Source organism: Hetaerina americana, unplaced genomic scaffold (genome assembly GCF_022747635.1).
Source record: "Hetaerina americana unplaced genomic scaffold, ioHetAmer1.1.p SCAF_77, whole genome shotgun sequence".
NCBI classification, from domain to species: domain Eukaryota; kingdom Metazoa; phylum Arthropoda; class Insecta; order Odonata; family Calopterygidae; genus Hetaerina; species Hetaerina americana.
Genome location: NW_027287394.1, coordinates 294,595 through 312,420, shown reverse-complemented (window position 1 = coordinate 312,420; position 17,826 = coordinate 294,595). Strand labels below are relative to the sequence as shown.

The window sequence follows — 17,826 nt, the reverse complement described above, 5'->3', positions numbered from 1 at the left end:
GTCAGAATCACAGTGGCTGTTTTTCATCAGGTATTTAATTCCTTAAAGCTGACCTGTTTTGATGTGATATAATTTCATATATTTAGTGTTATTGCTGTGATAACCATGTTGACCCTTCTTGTCAGCCAATCTTACATTTCAAGGTAAGCACCACAGAGTCCTACCTTTCCTTTAGGTATATCTTTGTGATTGACCACCTCCTTTGCGTGATATAAAATCATAAGCACTGCTTTCACTTCGAATTTGCTTAGTGGAAATTTTAGAGTAAGGAAGTATATCCAATTATTATAATTTATTCTATCATTTCCATTGTATTATTATTTGGTATCTTCTTTTTAATTTTTCAAAAGGCCATTCCTGGTGGATATTAGACTTATTATGTTGCCCTTTAAAACATTCAGGGCAAGAGTATTGCAGTTCATTAATGTTTCCAAATTTGTTAGATGAAGATTTGCATGGTCATATTATCTAGCAAATACCATCTGCAGTCATTCAAACTATTACCTGATGATCTAAATTTAGCAGATCACTAACGCGTTGTGCATTGTCATCAGTTCCTTAACTTAACAATTTAGGACAGGGACTAATAATAACCTCTTCATAAAAACTTATATCTTGAAAGTAAACTTTTTGATATATGATATTGCAAAGAGATCTTTTATCTCTAAATTCATTTTTAATCGTGCATTTTTTTGCTTATAATCTCCTATTATTAGTGTAAAAAGTATATAAAATATTCAAGGCAATTTGACATAGTATTAACCTGGTAGGGCAGATGTTTATGTCATCTTATTAATATGATGCTATTTGAAGTACGACAAGGTATTTATGGAAAAAATATTGATTTTTGGCCATACCAGATGATCATGACCTCCCAGGTGTGTAATTGCTTTTATTTAAAAAGAAAACAGCTTTAATTATCACTTATGAAAAAGGGAATCTGTTAGTGTCAGTAAATGTAGTTATTTGTAAGTTAAGCAGATGTTCTTCAATTAGATGGCTCCAAGGTGTGTTACATTGTGAAGTTTATTTTGGATATAGGATGTTAAAATGAGATATTGTATCCCTAAATTCATTTTTATTCAATATTTTTTTTATATTCTCCTCTAATTAGTGCAAAAATTTATAAACTATTCAAGATAATTTGATATGGTAAAACAACCTTTTTTTGTCATTTTGATTTTCAGGCACATCTACCTGACTATCCCTTAACATTTGCAATACCTGTGTAAATCTTAATTGTGTACCCTATTTCTTTTCCCAAAGCAGTACTATGGAAAGCCTTTGATCTCCTCTCCCTATTATAACCCAATGAATAGAATAACTCCATGTTTAACCATATAGGTCTTAGCATTTGGTGAACTTAATATTCACATACCAATACCTCTCCTTTGATTACCATTATTTGTGTCAAATAAGGCGGAGAGGGTAGTCCTGAGCAATGACAATGAGGCTTCAGGGAGCCCTGGAGTAGATTTAGTTGCTGGTACATCAGACAATGTGATGGCATTGAGCAGTCCCATGATAGCTGCTGACCAATCAGTAGAAAGACAATCTTTTGAGGAAGAAGACAGGTATTCAGCCAACAGACAATTGCCTTTGATGGCTGATAATTACTGTAAAGAAGATGAGATTCAGGTAAGAAAAAAAAGTCATTTAGCATTGCTTAAGTAATTAATGTTTTCACACACACACATACACACACACAGATATATATATATATATATATATATATATATATATATATATATATATATATATATATATATATATATATATATATAATATATACATACACACACACAGATATATATATATATATATATATATATATATATATATATATATATATATATATATATATATATATATATATAATATATACATATATATATATATATATATATATATATATATATATATATATATATATATAATATATACATATAAAATTATTCCCTCTTAACTTTATCATTCTCCAAATAATCTCTTATCTCCAAATTCTGCTGCAGTTGCAATCCTTCTGATTACACACAATTGTTAATAATATTTAAATAATTCATTTTACATTTTTAATCCATGGAAAACAGACATTTACCTTAATTTTCAGTATTGTCTGTCATAATTAATCTCATTTCAACTTTTATTGAAATATGGCCGATATCAATTGGTTCAATTAAGTTTAAGGGCTTGAAGACAATGATCAATTTGTTTCAAGTAAATGCATACTTGAATTAGTATTTTAAAATTTAATGTAAAATGGAAAATTACAATATTTTGCTCAATGTGCAAAAGCTTGTAGGGTATTTTGTCTTTGTTTTAAATTGATATTCTCTACATATGTAAAGTTTGTCTGTGATAATGCAGGAGGACTCAGAAGATATTGAATTGCATTTATCCTCTGATGAGGAAGTCAACAGAAAGGAAGAGTTTGATGCTGATATTCCTCATAAGGGAAGACAGCTCAGAGAGGAAGAGTTGCTGTCACAAGGTAAGTAAAGCTCAGGACTCTCCTGTCTTCACTTTTGCCAATTTCTGTTGCAATAGAACAAATGATAATTAACTGTCTAATTGCCACTAATATTTGGGAGAAATGACTGGATTAATGTAATTTAAATTCTTTTAAATATAATTTACATGTCATTTAAAATATTAAGAAAAATTCCTGAAAGGAAAATTAAAATATTTGCAATGCAATGAAGTTTTAAACAATTTTGCTACAGGATAAAATATTCTGTTTCAGACATTTGTAGAGCAAAACTGCTAAGAATAAAACCAAGAAGCATTTTAAAACTCAAATTTCAGTTTCCCAAGCTGATATTTTCCTAGTACCTATTTGATTTTTGAACTCCTTCAACTTACTTCCAATCTGACATCTATGTTGAACCTGTAACATTCTATTGTCTGTTTACCCATTTTGTTCAGGCAATTAAGGATCATTACTCCTTATCATCATTACTTATTCATCATTTCCTCTTCTGACCAAGATTGCCTCTTCAAACAATGCATTCTTTCTGCTCTGCCTGGATGTTTCGTTAGTCTAGGTTTTAGTGGACTGATCAATTAAAATGCAGGTTTAGTTATCATACTCTGCTTATTCAAAAAATTGTTCAAAAAGTAATCTGACTTAAATTTTTTTCCAAAATAATTTATGCATTCATCAATATATATTTTTTCATCTTCAGAGAAATTATATTTTTGCCAATTGTCATAGCACTTCAAAAAATCATTTTTAATGATCTTCTGTATCTCCTCCTTTTATGTGGTCTTTCTCCTGTCAATCATATTGTAACATCAAATTTCCATGGGCATTTTAAGTTTTTGGAACAGGAAAAAGTCACTTAAGGCCAGATCTGAGGAATAAGGTGGATGTGCCATTATCATTTTTTTGTTTTTGGCCAAGAGTATGCACAGAAATAAAAAGTTTTTTGGTCAAAATACAAATTTTGCCATGACCAGTGTTATTGGTAAATATCAAAAGCCTCTATCTAATCAGTATGTGTAGGTTCTCAGCAACTTGTCTGACGGTGATTCAATGATTGGTCAATACCATTTTGTTCACTTCATCAATGTTTTCATCTGTTATTGATGAAAAAAGTGATGAATTAATACCATGGTTTTAATAATGTTTTATATAAATTAAAATAAGGCTTAATGTTTATTGAAATATACTATTAATTAATTAATTGACCATTGTTTTTAATTAGTTATTTTTGATGTTTTGCCGTGTAAATATCTGTTTTATTTTGTGATTTTGGTAAAAAGCAGTGGCGTGTAATTTCTTTCATTTAATTATTTATTCTCTAGGAAATGACATTCCTTCTTTATATGATACCTTTCTTTTCCCACTTGCTATACCTTTAAAGAATAGGAAATATTTCAATTCCTTTCCAAAATCCCTGTAAAAAATTGTGTTGAGTTTCCTTGAAATTTTTAAATCCTTTGTGACCACTTTTACATTTAAGCCTTTTATTTTAATTGATTGCTGTAAAAGTTTTAATTTATTAATGAGATGAAATGGCTGAAAAGGATTTAAAACTTATGCCTTAGATCGATTTTATAAAACCAAAGAATAGGGCAAAAAATATTGGCTCAGATAAATTATCAGCATTTTAGAATTGTTAATTTCATACAAAGGTCCAATGAATGAAATGATTTAAAAAACTTGGTTACTGCCAATTCCTGGCCATATATTTCTTAAAATGGTATAAATAAGAAGCTGAGAAGTATTCTGCATACATTTTAGTTTTGAGTTAAAATATTTCTGCAGGCTCTCTGGGAAACAAAAATTAAAGAAATTATTTAGGTCAACAATGGATGATGTGAGATACCGCATTTCCATAGGATTTAAGCATACCTGAAGTTGATTGTTAGCACACATACCTAAATGACAATATGAAACAATGTGAAAAAATGTTGCAGTTGCACTTTTAACTTAGTGAAACTCCTTCATAATTAGGGTGAAAACAGAAGGCATCTGAATATGTTTATTTCTTGGGTTATTTATGTACATAAATGTGTGTATGGACCGAAGTTAATAAACTCGTTCATTGGGGGAATATGACCATTCATTGATTATCTTCCATCTCTTCGAATCTTTCAGATAGTGGCCAGAAACAAGGTGGTCCAGTGGAGGATGCACCAGGCACTGCACTTCATGTTTGTCAAATATGCAGCAAAGTATTTGCACAAAGGGACCTTCTCAAAGATCACGTAATACATGTACACCTTAACAAAGTAATGAAATTTAGATGTAAGATTTGCTCAGAGCTATTTGAGAGAAAAAATGACCTTGCGAGGCACATCAAATTGGTGCATGCTGTGAAAAAGAAGCACCAATGTGAATTATGCTCCAGAAACTTTCTTTATTTGAGTCAACTCAAAACCCACAATTTATCACATACGGGAGAAAAGCCATTGAGATGTGCATTGTGTTTGAAAGGTTTTACTCGAAAGTTAAATCTACAGAATCACATTAGTATACACACTGGTGAAAGGCCACACAGGTGTGAGATGTGTTCAAAAGCATTTGCTCAGACTGGTAATCTAAAGAGGCACTTGTTGACACATTCAGGAGAAAGGCCACACAGGTGTGAGATATGTTCAAAAGCATTTACTCTCAAAGGTACGCTAAAGACTCACATGTTGACACACACTGGGGAAAGGAGACACAAGTGCCAGATATGTTCCAAAGCATTCATTTGGAGTGGTAACCTAAAGACTCACTTGTTGACACACACTGATGAAAGGCCAAACCATTGTGTTATATGTTCCAAAGCATTTACTCTCACAAGCAGGCTAAAGAGTCATATGTTGACACACACTGGGGAAAGGAGACACAAGTGTCAGATGTGTCCCAAAGCATTTACTAAAAGTAGTACTCTAAAAAGGCACTTGTTGACACACACTGGTTAAAGGCCATGCAGATGTGAGATATGTTCTGAAGCATTTATTCGCAAATATTTTTTTATGAGGCATTTGTTGACCCACACTGCTGAAAATACAAACAAATATCCAGATAGCTCCAAAAACATTTATTCAGAGTAGTAATCTAAAGTCATACATAATGTAACACTGGATAACTGGATCATTCACTCATAAGTCTTAACCCAAGCAATATTTTTGGCCACATACTAATGAAAGTGCACATAAATGAGTGACCCATTTGACAGTATTCAGACAATGAAGCTCCATCATTAAATACAATGAGGCTCAGAAACAAGTTAAAAGTTTTATTCAACTAATTAAAAACTGAAGTGCTCTAATTCAACACATCTTTCTCCCAAAGAATACTGAAGCAATCTAAAATTGATATGTAAAGTTAAATGCTAAGGATTATGTAATACTCATTAAGTCTTCCCAAAAATGTTATCACCCTGCCAGGGAATCATCATAAAACATTTCTTACAACTTTATAAAAAGTGAAAATTGTGTAATTTTCTTCAATAAAAATTGACAGTTATGAAATGTTGGTAGTTGTAGTATTTAGGGGAGGTGACTAACAGCTAAGGTCATTTGCACCATAGGGGATGGGCAGGAAAGGATGAATGGTGGAGAGAAACCTTGCGTTGGCATAAGCCTACTCTTCATGAAAGGCGCCAAGGGTCTGCATTGTAACATCCCATCCAAAGGACGGCATACTCAGTCAAAGTGCCCTCAGCAAAGAACTTAAAGTAGGGACCAAGATACCAAGAAAAATATTCAACACTGCCGGATTTTGAACCCGCGCCCTCAGGGTGGGAAGCCAGTACAATAGCCACTGCAAAAATCTCAATTCCCTTATGAAATATTTTATATGACAATCTTTCTATGCAATATTATTAATTCTAGTATTGATTACTATGTGTTCCACTTATTTGATGAACTATTCATTAATCAACTAAAAGGCTTCCATAACTGTGCTTAAACACTATAAAACGTTTATATAAGGAAATAAACCAGTGTTTAATGGCTTTGAGCCCAGGATGACTATAAAAAACCTTTTATATATCATTACATGAATTTATGATGAAGTTACCTGTCTTTTATTTCCTTGTGAGAGACGATAATAAGATGCATATCATGCTGAGAGTTGGTTTAGCAGTCTCAGGGAAAAATGCAAATAATCTTATGTGAAGGACATTAGGGGAGTATTGTTTTGGCTTTTCAATGAATATGGATTCTCAGCCTAAGGTAGGCAAAGTTTTGCTCTCAAGATTGCCAGTTGGTCAAAGATGGTATACTGATAGAAAATGAAGTGTAACACCACAACATTGAAAGAAAGATAAAATAATAGGGATCATAGAGCCTTTAGTTTAGAAGAAGTAAAGGCATATGTCAATACTGGAATGTGACAAAAGAATGCTCCACTTCTTGGTGAATAATTCTGGGTATTTTATGGCTGATATCATCTTAGGGAAATTGAATTGGGAAGTAAAAATTATAGTATCCAGTAATATATGAAAATAGGGATTGGAATGCTGCTATAATCTGCAGAATTTTATATTTCAGTTAAGGAGGCTTTGAGGTATTTTGGTACAAAGAACCCCAAATGAAGGCTCTTTGCGGAATCAGATTCTTTCCACCTTGAGATGATGGATGATATATACTGTCGTTCTTTTATTTAAATTTTCAATCGCTAGGAAAAACAAAATGAAAGACCCAAACAAACAATCCTAAATTACTTTATTTGTAGGTTTAAAATAACCATTGTTATGAAAAATTGAAATATCTGAATGGTTTGGGAATTTTAACCTGGTTTTTTTACTGCCTTATCATTGAGGGGACCCAGATTGGTATCATTGCAATGGCAGGTATTATTACTTATATTCCAATAGTTATATTGGATTTTTTGTGTCTATCAGGTTGGAAGTTAACCTATGTTATTCTTAGATGCTTCTCATCATGCATAGTAAGATAGCTGATACTAGGTATCTCTTCATCTTTCTCCTCATCCCTAATTGTGGTAATGACCTCAGCTGTTGAACACCTCCCTGAAAATTATTTCCACTTTGAAAAAAGATGTACCAATAATTGGTAAAATGAGAAATTAAAAAAAAAATTGTTTGTGCCATATGTAATTTGAATGAGGGTTAGAATGTGTGGATGATATAATAGTTGAAATGGAAGACAAATTCTCAAGCAGTAAGGTAAATCATAACATATAGAGGGTATTAACTAATTGTGGTGAGTAAATACAGTACCGATATCAATTTTCCAGCAGATGTCTAAACTGTTATACTGAACTAAGATGTTATGAAATGCGGGTGCCTTTACCTGATCTATGAAAGTAGTAAAACAATCATGGCTAATGCCTTTATGAGGTCTGTCCGGAAATTGCCTGGACATATTGGGTATACATGGTCCTTTATGAATGTTTTAAACATTAAATTATTGTGATACAATTATCCATAGCGTTGCAGCAAAACCACCCAATAAATGTGATGTGAAGCTCTGTCCATCCAACTCAGTTGGTATTCAGTTTTCTTCAAGCAGTCTAAGTGAAAAAGTGTGACTTCACCTGCAGTGTATTTTTCCATTTACATTATCCTGAGTGAATAGATATGTCTCAAGGTAAAATTTTTTTCCACCTGTAACACAACCAAGACAGTCAAACTCCACCATTACAATGCCCCCAGTAACATTTTCTTCATCATTACCAACATCCTGGCCCAGAGGACCATCCATGAGGTGGTCCCCAGTCACCTTTCAGTCCCGATTTGGCCTTCCTATTGTATCTCACAAAGCTAACCAATTATCTCTTCAAACTTTCTTTTAAAAAATTTTCCAAGTCCTTTCTATTAGAATTGATGCTCATCAGAGTTCCCTCCTTGCAGTTATTAACTCTTGTAGGTTTACTCTAACACACATGCACATTATTAAAACATGCACATTATTAAAACAGTAACATGCACATTATTAAAACAGTCATATTTAAAAGTATTGGCCATTGAATGATGATTTTTTCCTAATTTTTATTGCAAAAATTAAAATGTTCATGAAATATTTTGCACCAATATTTTTGTCTTATCAACAAAAAATTGTTTGACCTTTATCCCTCAATGGCTTCAATAACTGCCTATATTCTCTGTATTAAGAATAAGTAGTCCCAATTTGAAGCACCCTGGGTCATATCAGTGAATCAGGGCCTCTAAATAATGGCACCTAATGCCATAATCTTTAGAGGTTAGGACTTTGATAATTACAAGAAACTGGGATATGCTGCAATGGTAATCTTTAATTAAGTCATTTGGTAAGAGTGAATCACAATGCAATAATCTAGGGGTGTACAAGCCATTTACCTTGACCGTACTTAGAAATCTAGTTCTCTTGATTTTCAATGCAATTGTACTTGTAAGTATTTCTCTTCTTCCTACTCATTCCTTTTCCCTGTCATGAAGGTTCCATGATATTAGGGTTAACCAGAAGGTACACTGCATACACCAGAAGTTATGCAAATATTTTTAAAAGGTATTATATTTAACTGATCTGTACAAATACTTAAAATTGTTCAAAGCACTGTCCTTGGGCCTCTACATATTTTTTTCAGTCTTAATGATCATGAGAGATGCATTTTTATATTCTTTACTTTATCTCAGTTACAATATAAAGAATTTTATGCTGTGTTTTCACTTGTAGGCTTGAATAAAGCCAAAAATGATGACTTTTGAACTCTAGCATAGGTCTTATAACGTAATATAAGCCAATTTATTAAAAGGATATTATTGTCCAATGACAGGCATTTTCTCTCAAAAATTATGCATCCTTAGATGCAACCCTGGACAGGATCTGGTTTATGCATTTTATCAGGGCAATAGAGTATTCTGATTTATGTTTGAAAAATATGACTATGGTAAAAGTCATGATATTGCCGTTTTCAGTCTTAAAATTCGTATTAGATAAATTAGTATTTAGATATGGATGGAATACATGCATGTAATTAATGAGCATCACTTTCTATTCAAATTATATGCAGGAGAAAATGTAAGCCAATGTGTTATCCTAGGTTGCAGCTTTAGTTCTAGGCAGTGATTTTTGATTCAGACAGAATGCCGAAGTTAATTGCATTCACATAGGGATTTTCACATGCTTTGTTTGTAATGAGAAGTTCTAAAATTGGGATGAATATTTGCCACATGCAAAAGGCCACTTTGCTCTCATTTACTTCTGTGACATATGCAAGAAATAATATAAAAGTCAGGCTTTTCTTAGAGAATACATCAGAGATGTTCATATCAAACAGAAATAATTCATTTGCATATATTTAGACAAGGTGTTTGGGGAAAGGAACAAAATGAAGAATCACATCCATATTCTTCTTAAAAAACACCAAATGCATGTCAAAATATAGTCAAAAAGGTTGATTTTTCCTTCAAGCATGGAGGAGTCATCTTTAGAAGACTCGTGAAGATTAAAATCATACATTTTGAAGTTTGTCAAATAGAGATTTGTTACAATCGGTAAACTGAAGAAATGCAAAATGTTCTACATTGACAGAGAGCATATTGAATATAGTTTCTGTGGTAGCAAATTTAAATTAGAAAGATACCTTCAATGCCACACCAAAATGCATGCAACTTACTTTCAATTTCTTAGTTAGCATATCTATTTTAAAGATTACAGGGTGCGTTCCTAAAGTAATGCAATTGAATTTCTCCCAACCCAGCCATTCATTGATGAGGTATCAAACCATTTGGATAAGGTGAACGGATGCCAAGGTTTGCCAAAAAACCATTCTTAGTGCTCTCTAAGCTGTGAAAGCATCTGGGAAATTGTTATTCTAAACCTTCGGGCACAAACTGCATCACACAAAAATGGAATCAATCATTATAATCAAATTACTAAGTTTTGTGTTTAATTTAAAAAATCTCTTCAGCAGATTAGCAAAATGATTTTGAGGTCCAAAGGGATTCTGCTTAATCCTCACCATTTTTGAGATGGTTTTTAGATTTACAGAAGGGTAAGGAAGAGTGTCATGATTAAGAATGCTTTGGGCAGCCATCAACCAACAATATTGACAACAATGTGGCTCGTGTTTGACAATTGTTGGACTTACCATTGATTTTTTTTAATTTTGCATATCTATTCTGTGCATTATCCCTGTAAAATATCTATCCATTGGATTTTGTCTAGTCACCAGCCTCATTGGCGGTAGGATAATGTCTACATCTGCCAGCCGAAAAGTCACGGGTTCAATTTCCATCTAGGTGCTTCTTCTTCCACGTAGTGCTTGGGTTTATGTGATATTCAAAATATTATATCAATTTTCAAAGTTTTGAAATATCAGTGTTGCAGATTGACGATGTGGATATTTTATGGATATTTAGGAGGTGGTAGGTTAACTGTAAATGGATTTCGGTTTTATTAATTAACTGTATTGTGGATTATACCCAAGGAGAATTCCATGTAAAGGATAATAGTTTATTGATTATCCTTGCATAAATATCAACATATGGACCATTTAAATTATTGATTAACTGACTCACTGATTATTCCTGTACTGGTATCAATGTAGAGGACAACCTTTTTGTAGAGGACAACTATTGATAAAAATATGTATGTATGTTATATGAAGTATGGGTTATGCATTGTTTGGATTATCTCATTACAGATATCCATTTAATTGATTGACTGTGCTGTTGATCATTCTTGTGTTGACATCCACGTCAATAACAATCCATTTTAAAGATTATTTATACAGCAGATTATTCATTTACAGGTGTACAGGTAGTCATTTTATGGTCTAACAAGGATGATGGTTATCGCTTTATGAGATCAGTTTTTTAAATTATAAATTTTATGAAGAAATCCATCTTGTAGATTATTACCATTCATATCCAATGAATGAATCAACCAAATTGTGGACTATATTGTGAATCTTCATGTTCTGGATTATCTGTCCACAGATATCTATTTTATTAATTAAATATCTTGATAATTATCCTTGAACAGATATCCTTGTTGTTAGAAAAATTTAAAGGTTACCCATCTTGCAGATTAAAGTCATCTACAGATATCCATTTTATTGATTCGTCATATTACAGACTACCTATATTATCCATTTGGTATCTATCTTTTACCTATTTGGTGATTATTATTTTTTTATCTTTGTTGCAGGTTATTATTAGGGAGGTCAGTATCACAATGAAGGATGGTTGGAAAGAAATATAGAACCCAGTGTAAGCTTTCTTGATATGAATAATAAGATGAATGTAAGGGTAACATGGGTTAACTTCCCATCACACAGACAGTGTAATCACTTAAAGTTGTCTGCTAAAAAGAACCTCATGTATCTACTAATCGCTGCGTACTATGGACCTTTAAATTAAACATTACGTTTAAAACGCTAAAATAAACCAAAAAATGTAAAATAATTTTGTCGTTTGCTCCGAGAAATGATTAGAACAGCGCCTGATGGAATCGGTATTACCATGGATTTCAGAATAAACAAACTCGATTTGCGGAAAAAAGATACATACTATGGACCTATAAATTAAACATTACGTTTAAAACGCTAAAATGAACCATAGAATGTAAAAAAAAATTTAGTCGTTTGCTCCAAATAATGATTTGAAAGCACCTGATGGAATCGGTGTTACCATGGATTTTTAGAATAGAAAAGGTCGATTTGCCGAAAAACGATGCATATAATGGGATTTAAATATATGCAATAGAGAAAAAACGATGAATTGATCCAAAAAATATAAAATAATTTAGTCGTTTGCTCCAAAAAATGATTAGAAGAGTGCCTGATGGGATCCGTGTTACCATGGATTTTAGAATAAACAAAGCCGATTTGCGGAAAAAAGATGCATACTATGGGATTGAAAATTTTACGTAAGGGTTCAAAGGTTGACATGACTTAAAAAATGTAAAAATATTAGACGTTTTCTCCAAAAAATGATTAAAACAACACCTGATGGGATTGTTGTTACCGTTAATTTCAAAATAAACAAAGCCGATTGGCGAAAAAACAATGCATACGCTTGGATTGAAAGTTAAAAACTAGGGTTCATACCATTGAATGAACCAAAAAATGTAAAAATATTGAGACGGTAATCCCAAGAAATGATTGGAACAGTGCCTGATGTAGTCGGTTTTTACCATGGATTTCAGAATAAACAAAGCCGATTTGCTGAAAAACAATGCATGAATTGGCATTGAAAATATAACAATAATGTTCAAACGTTGTAATGAACCAAAAAATGTAAAAATTTTGAGACATTTTCTCCAATAAAGGATTAGAACCGCTCCTGAGGGATAAAGCGTTACCATGGATTTCCGAATAAACAAAGACGATTTGCGGAAAAACGATACAAACTATGGACCTTAAAATTAAACTTTCCCTTTAAAACGTTGATATAAACAAAATTATGTAAAAATATTTAGACGTTTTCTCCAGGAAATGATTAAAAAACCGCCTGATGGCATCGGTGTTACAATGGATTTCACAAGAAACAAAGTCGATTAGCGGAAAAAGGATGCATAGGAGGGGATTAAAAATTATGGAAGAGGGTCCAAACGTTAAAATAATCCAAAATATGTAGAATTATTGGAGCATTTGCCACAAGAAATGATTAAAAAAGCGCCTGATGGGATTGGCGTTACCCTTATTTTAAAATAAACAAAGCCAATTCGCGGAGATACGATGCATACTCTGAAATTAAAAGTTTGAAAATAGGGTTCAAACGATTATATGATCCAAAAAATGTAAAAACATTGAGACAGTTACTTTAAGAAATCATTAGAACAGTGCCTGATGGAGTCGGTTTTTACCATTGATTTCAGCATAAACAAAGACGATTTGCTGAAAAACGATGCATAAATTGGCATTGAAAATATAACAATAATGTTCAAACGTTGTAATGAACCAAAAAATGTAAAAATATAGAGACATTTGCTTCAATAAAGCATTAGAAAACCGTGGGAATTAGCGTTACCATGAATTGACGAATAAACAAAACCGATTTGCGGAAAATCGTTACATACTATGGACCTTAAAATTAAAATTTACGTTTAACACGTTGAAATAAACACAATTATGTAAAAATATTTAGACATTTTCTCCAAGAAATGATTAAAAAACCGCCTGATGGTATCGGTGTTACCATTGATTTCACAATAAACACAGTCGATTTGCGGAAAAACGTTGCATACTAGGAATGAAAAATTATTCAAGAGGGTTTAAACGTTAAAATGATCCAAAATATGTAGAATTACTGGGCCATTAGCTCCAAGAAATAATTAGAACAGAGCCTGATGGAATCGGTGTTATCATGGATTTCAGAATAAACAAAGCCGATTGGCGGAAAAACGAGGCATACTTTAGGATTGAAAATTACACATTAGGGTTCATGCTTGAAAAGTAACCAAAAAAGTACAAAAATTGAGTATTTGCTCCAAGAATTGATTAGAACACTGCCTTTTGAAATCGGTGTTACCATGGATTTCGGAAAAAACAAAGCCAATTTGCAAAAAAACGATGCCTTCTATGGGAGTTACCATTATACATTAGGGTTCGAACGTAAAATGAACCAAAAACTTTAAAATAATTGAGACAGTAACCCCTCAAGAAATGATTAGAGCATTACCTGATGGAATCGGTGTTACCATGGATTTCAGAATAAACAAAGCCGATTTTCCGAAAAACGATGTATACTTTGGACCTTATAATTATAAATTACGTTTAAAAGGTTTAAATAAACCAAAAAATGTAAAAAAAATTAGTCGTTTTTAGAACAGCGCCTGATAAAATCGGTTTTACCATGGATTTCAATAAACAAAAATTCGATTTGCGGAAAAACGATACATACTATTGACCTAAAAATTAAACATTACGTTTTAAACGTTGAAATATACCAAAAAATGTCAAAATATTAAGACGTTTATTTGAAAAAATGATTAGAACAGCGCCTGATATAATCGGGGTTATAATGGATTTCAGAATAAACAAAGCCCATTTGCAGAAAAACGATGAATTCAATGGGATTAAAAATTAAGCATTAGGGTTCAAACGTTGACATGACTAAAAAATGTTTAAATTTTTATTTTTGCTCCAAGAAATGATTAGAACAGTGCCCGATTGAATCGGTGTTACCGTGGATTTCAGAATAGACAATGCCGATTGCGGAAAAAAGAAACATCCCATTAGATTGAAAATTATAAATTAAGTTTCAAACGTTGAAATAAACTGACATATGTATAAATATTGAAACGATTGCTCTAAGAATTGAATAGGATATCCCCTGATGGAATCGGTGTTACCATGGATTTCAAAAACAAAAGAGCCCATTTGCGGAAAAACGATGCAGACTATGGGATTGAAAACTATACCTTAGGGTTCAAACGTTGATATAAATTACAAATTTTTTAAATATTTAGGCGTTTTCAAGAAATGATTTAAACATCGCCTGATGTGATCGGTGTTACCATGGATTTCAAAATAAACCAAGCCGATTTGCGGAAAAACGATGCATAATATTGGATTGAAAAATAGACATTAGGGTTAAAATGTTAAAATGATTCGAAAAATGTAAAAATAATGAAATATTTAGACAAGCACCTAATGCAATCGGTGTCTCCATGGGTTTCAAAATAAACAAATCCCATTTGCTGAAAAATAATGAAAACAACGGGATCGAAAATTATTAAAAAGGGCTCAAATGTACATATAAGCCAAAACATGTGAAAATATAGAGACATTTGCTGCAAAAAATGATTAGAACAGCGCCTGACGGAATCGTTGTTACCATGAATTTCAGAATAAACAAAGACGTTTTTCTAAAAAACAAAGCATACTATATGATTCAAAATTATACAATAGGGGGAAACGTTGAAATGAACCAAAATATGTAAATATTGAGACGTTTTCTACCAGAATTGATTAGAACACCGCCATGATGTGAATATGAACATGATGGAATTGATGGTACCATGGATTCCAGAATAAAATACCCGATTTTCGAAAAAACGATGCATATTGTGGCATTGAAACTTATACAATAGGGTTTCAAACGTTTCAATTAACCAAAAAAATGGAAAAATATTTAGTCATTTCATCCAAAAAATGATTAGAACAGCGCCTGATGGGATCGGTATTACCATGGATTTTCCGAATAAACACAGCCGATTTGCGGAGAAACGATGAATACTATTGGATTAAAAGTTATACATTAGGGATCAAACGTTTAAATGAACAAAAAAATGTAAAAAAAGGGGACGTTTTCCCCCAGGGTTGATTAGAACATCGCCTAATGGAATCGGTGTTCCCATGGATATCAGAATCAACAAAGCCGATTTTCGAAAAAACATAGCATACTTTGTGATTGAAAAATAATCATAAAAGTGAAAACGTTAAAATGATTCGCAAAATGTAAAAATAATAAAACATTAGCGTCAAGAAATGTTTAGAACAGCACCTAATGCAATCTGTGTTCCCATGGGTTTCAGAATAAACAAAGCCCGTTTGCTGAAAAATAATGAAAACAATGGGATTGAAAATTATAAAAAAGTGTTCAAACGTTGAAATTAACCACAAAACTTAAAAATATTGAGATAAATGCTGCAAAAAATGATTAGAACAGCGCCTGATGGAATCGGTGTTACAATGAATTTAAGAATAAACAAAGCCGATATTCGAAAAAGCAAAGCATTCTATGTGATTGAAGATTATACCTTAGGGTGAAACGTTGTAATTAAACAAAAAAAGTATAAATATTGTGACTTTTTCTCCAAGAAATGATTTAAACAGCGCCTGATTGAATCAATAATACCATGGACTTCAGAATAAACAAAGTCAATTTGCCGAAAAACGATGCATACTATGGCAGTGAAAAATAAACAATACTACAATTATACTACTTTAAAGACGTTAACCCGAAAAAAATGATTTGCACAGTGCCTGATTGAATCTGTGTTACGAAGGATTTCAGGACAAACAAAACCCATTTGCAGAAAAACGATGCCTTCTATGAGAATAAAAATTATGAATTAGGGTTCAAACGTTGTCATGACTAAAAACATGCATTGATATTTACATGCATGCTCCAAGAATTCAATAGAACAGCGCCTGATGGAATCGATTTTACCATGGATTCCAGAATAAATAAACAAAATTTGCGGAAAAACGATGCATATTTTGATATTGAAACTTAAACAATAACGTGCAAACGTTGAAAAGAACCAAAAAATATACAAAAATTGTGACGTCTGCTTTAAGAATTGATTAGAACAGCGTCTGATGGGATTGGGATTACCATGGATTTCAGAATTTACAAAGCCGATTTGCGGAAAAACGATGCATACATTGAGATTGAAAATTAAACATCAGAGTTCAAACGTTGACATGAACCAAAAAATGATAAAATATTTAGATATATTCTCCAAATAAGGATTAGAGTCGCGCATGATGGATATGGTGTTATCATAGATTTCAGAATAAATAAAGATAATTTGCGGAAGAACGATACAAACCTTGGACATAAAATTAAACATTACGTGTTAAACGTTGAAATGAACCAAAAAATGTCGATATATTTAGACGATTGTTCCAAGAATTAAAAAGAACTGCGCCTGATGGATTCAATGTTACCATGGGATTCAGAAAACCAAACCGGATTTGTGGGAAAACGATGCATGCTATGGGCTATAAAGTTAAACAATAAAGCTCAAAAGATGAAATGAACCAAAAAATATAAAAAACTTGAGATGGTTACTCCAAGAAATGATTATAACAATGCCTGATGGAATCGGTGTTACCATGGGTTTTAAATTAAACAAAGCCGATTTGTGGAAAAACGATGCAAACCATGGGAGGTAAAGTTGATTAATCGGGTTTAAACGCTGAATAGAAAAATAAATTCTAAACATTAAGATTTTTACTTGAAAAAATAATGATACTAACGCCTGATGGAATCGATGGTACAATTGATTAAAAGAATTAAAAACCAAATTTGCGGAAAAACGATGATATTATGACATTGAAATTTATAGAATAGGGTTCAAACGTTGCAATGAACCAAAAAATTGTCGAAATATTTAGACGTTTGCTTCAAAAAATGATTAGAACCGTGCCTGATGGAATCGGAGTTACCATGGATTTCAGAATAAAGAAAGCTGATTTTGGAAAAAACAAAGCATATTGAATGATTAAAAATTATACATTAGGTTGAAACATTAAAATGAACCAAAATATGTACATATATTGAGACTTTTGCTCCAAGAAATAATTAGAAAAGCTCCTGATGGAATCAGTAATAACATGGATTTCAGAATAAAAGAGGTCCATTTGAGGACAAACGATGCATACTATGGCATTGAAAATTATAAAATATTGTTTAAACGTTGAAG

At 32.2% G+C, this 17,826-nt stretch overlaps 2 protein-coding genes across 2 annotated transcripts in view; one reads left to right on the top strand and one right to left on the bottom strand.

The window, feature by feature from the left end:
• LOC139697446 (GDNF-inducible zinc finger protein 1-like) overlaps window positions 1-7,034 on the top strand; it is a 66,353-nt gene extending 59,319 nt beyond the window's left edge. Inside the window, exons 8-10 of the mRNA XM_071596169.1 lie at window positions 1,420-1,486; window positions 4,604-4,933; window positions 6,991-7,034. Coding sequence (XP_071452270.1) covers window positions 1,420-1,486; window positions 4,604-4,933; window positions 6,991-7,034 — 441 coding nt within the window. The remainder of the gene's footprint in view (window positions 1-1,419; window positions 1,487-4,603; window positions 4,934-6,990) is intronic.
• Window positions 7,035-7,356: 322 nt separating this feature from the next.
• The window catches only part of LOC139697445 (uncharacterized), a 133,516-nt gene continuing 123,046 nt past the window's right edge, over window positions 7,357-17,826 (bottom strand). Inside the window, exon 5 of the mRNA XM_071596168.1 lies at window positions 7,357-7,472. Within this exon, the coding sequence (XP_071452269.1) occupies window positions 7,357-7,472 (116 nt within the window). The remainder of the gene's footprint in view (window positions 7,473-17,826) is intronic.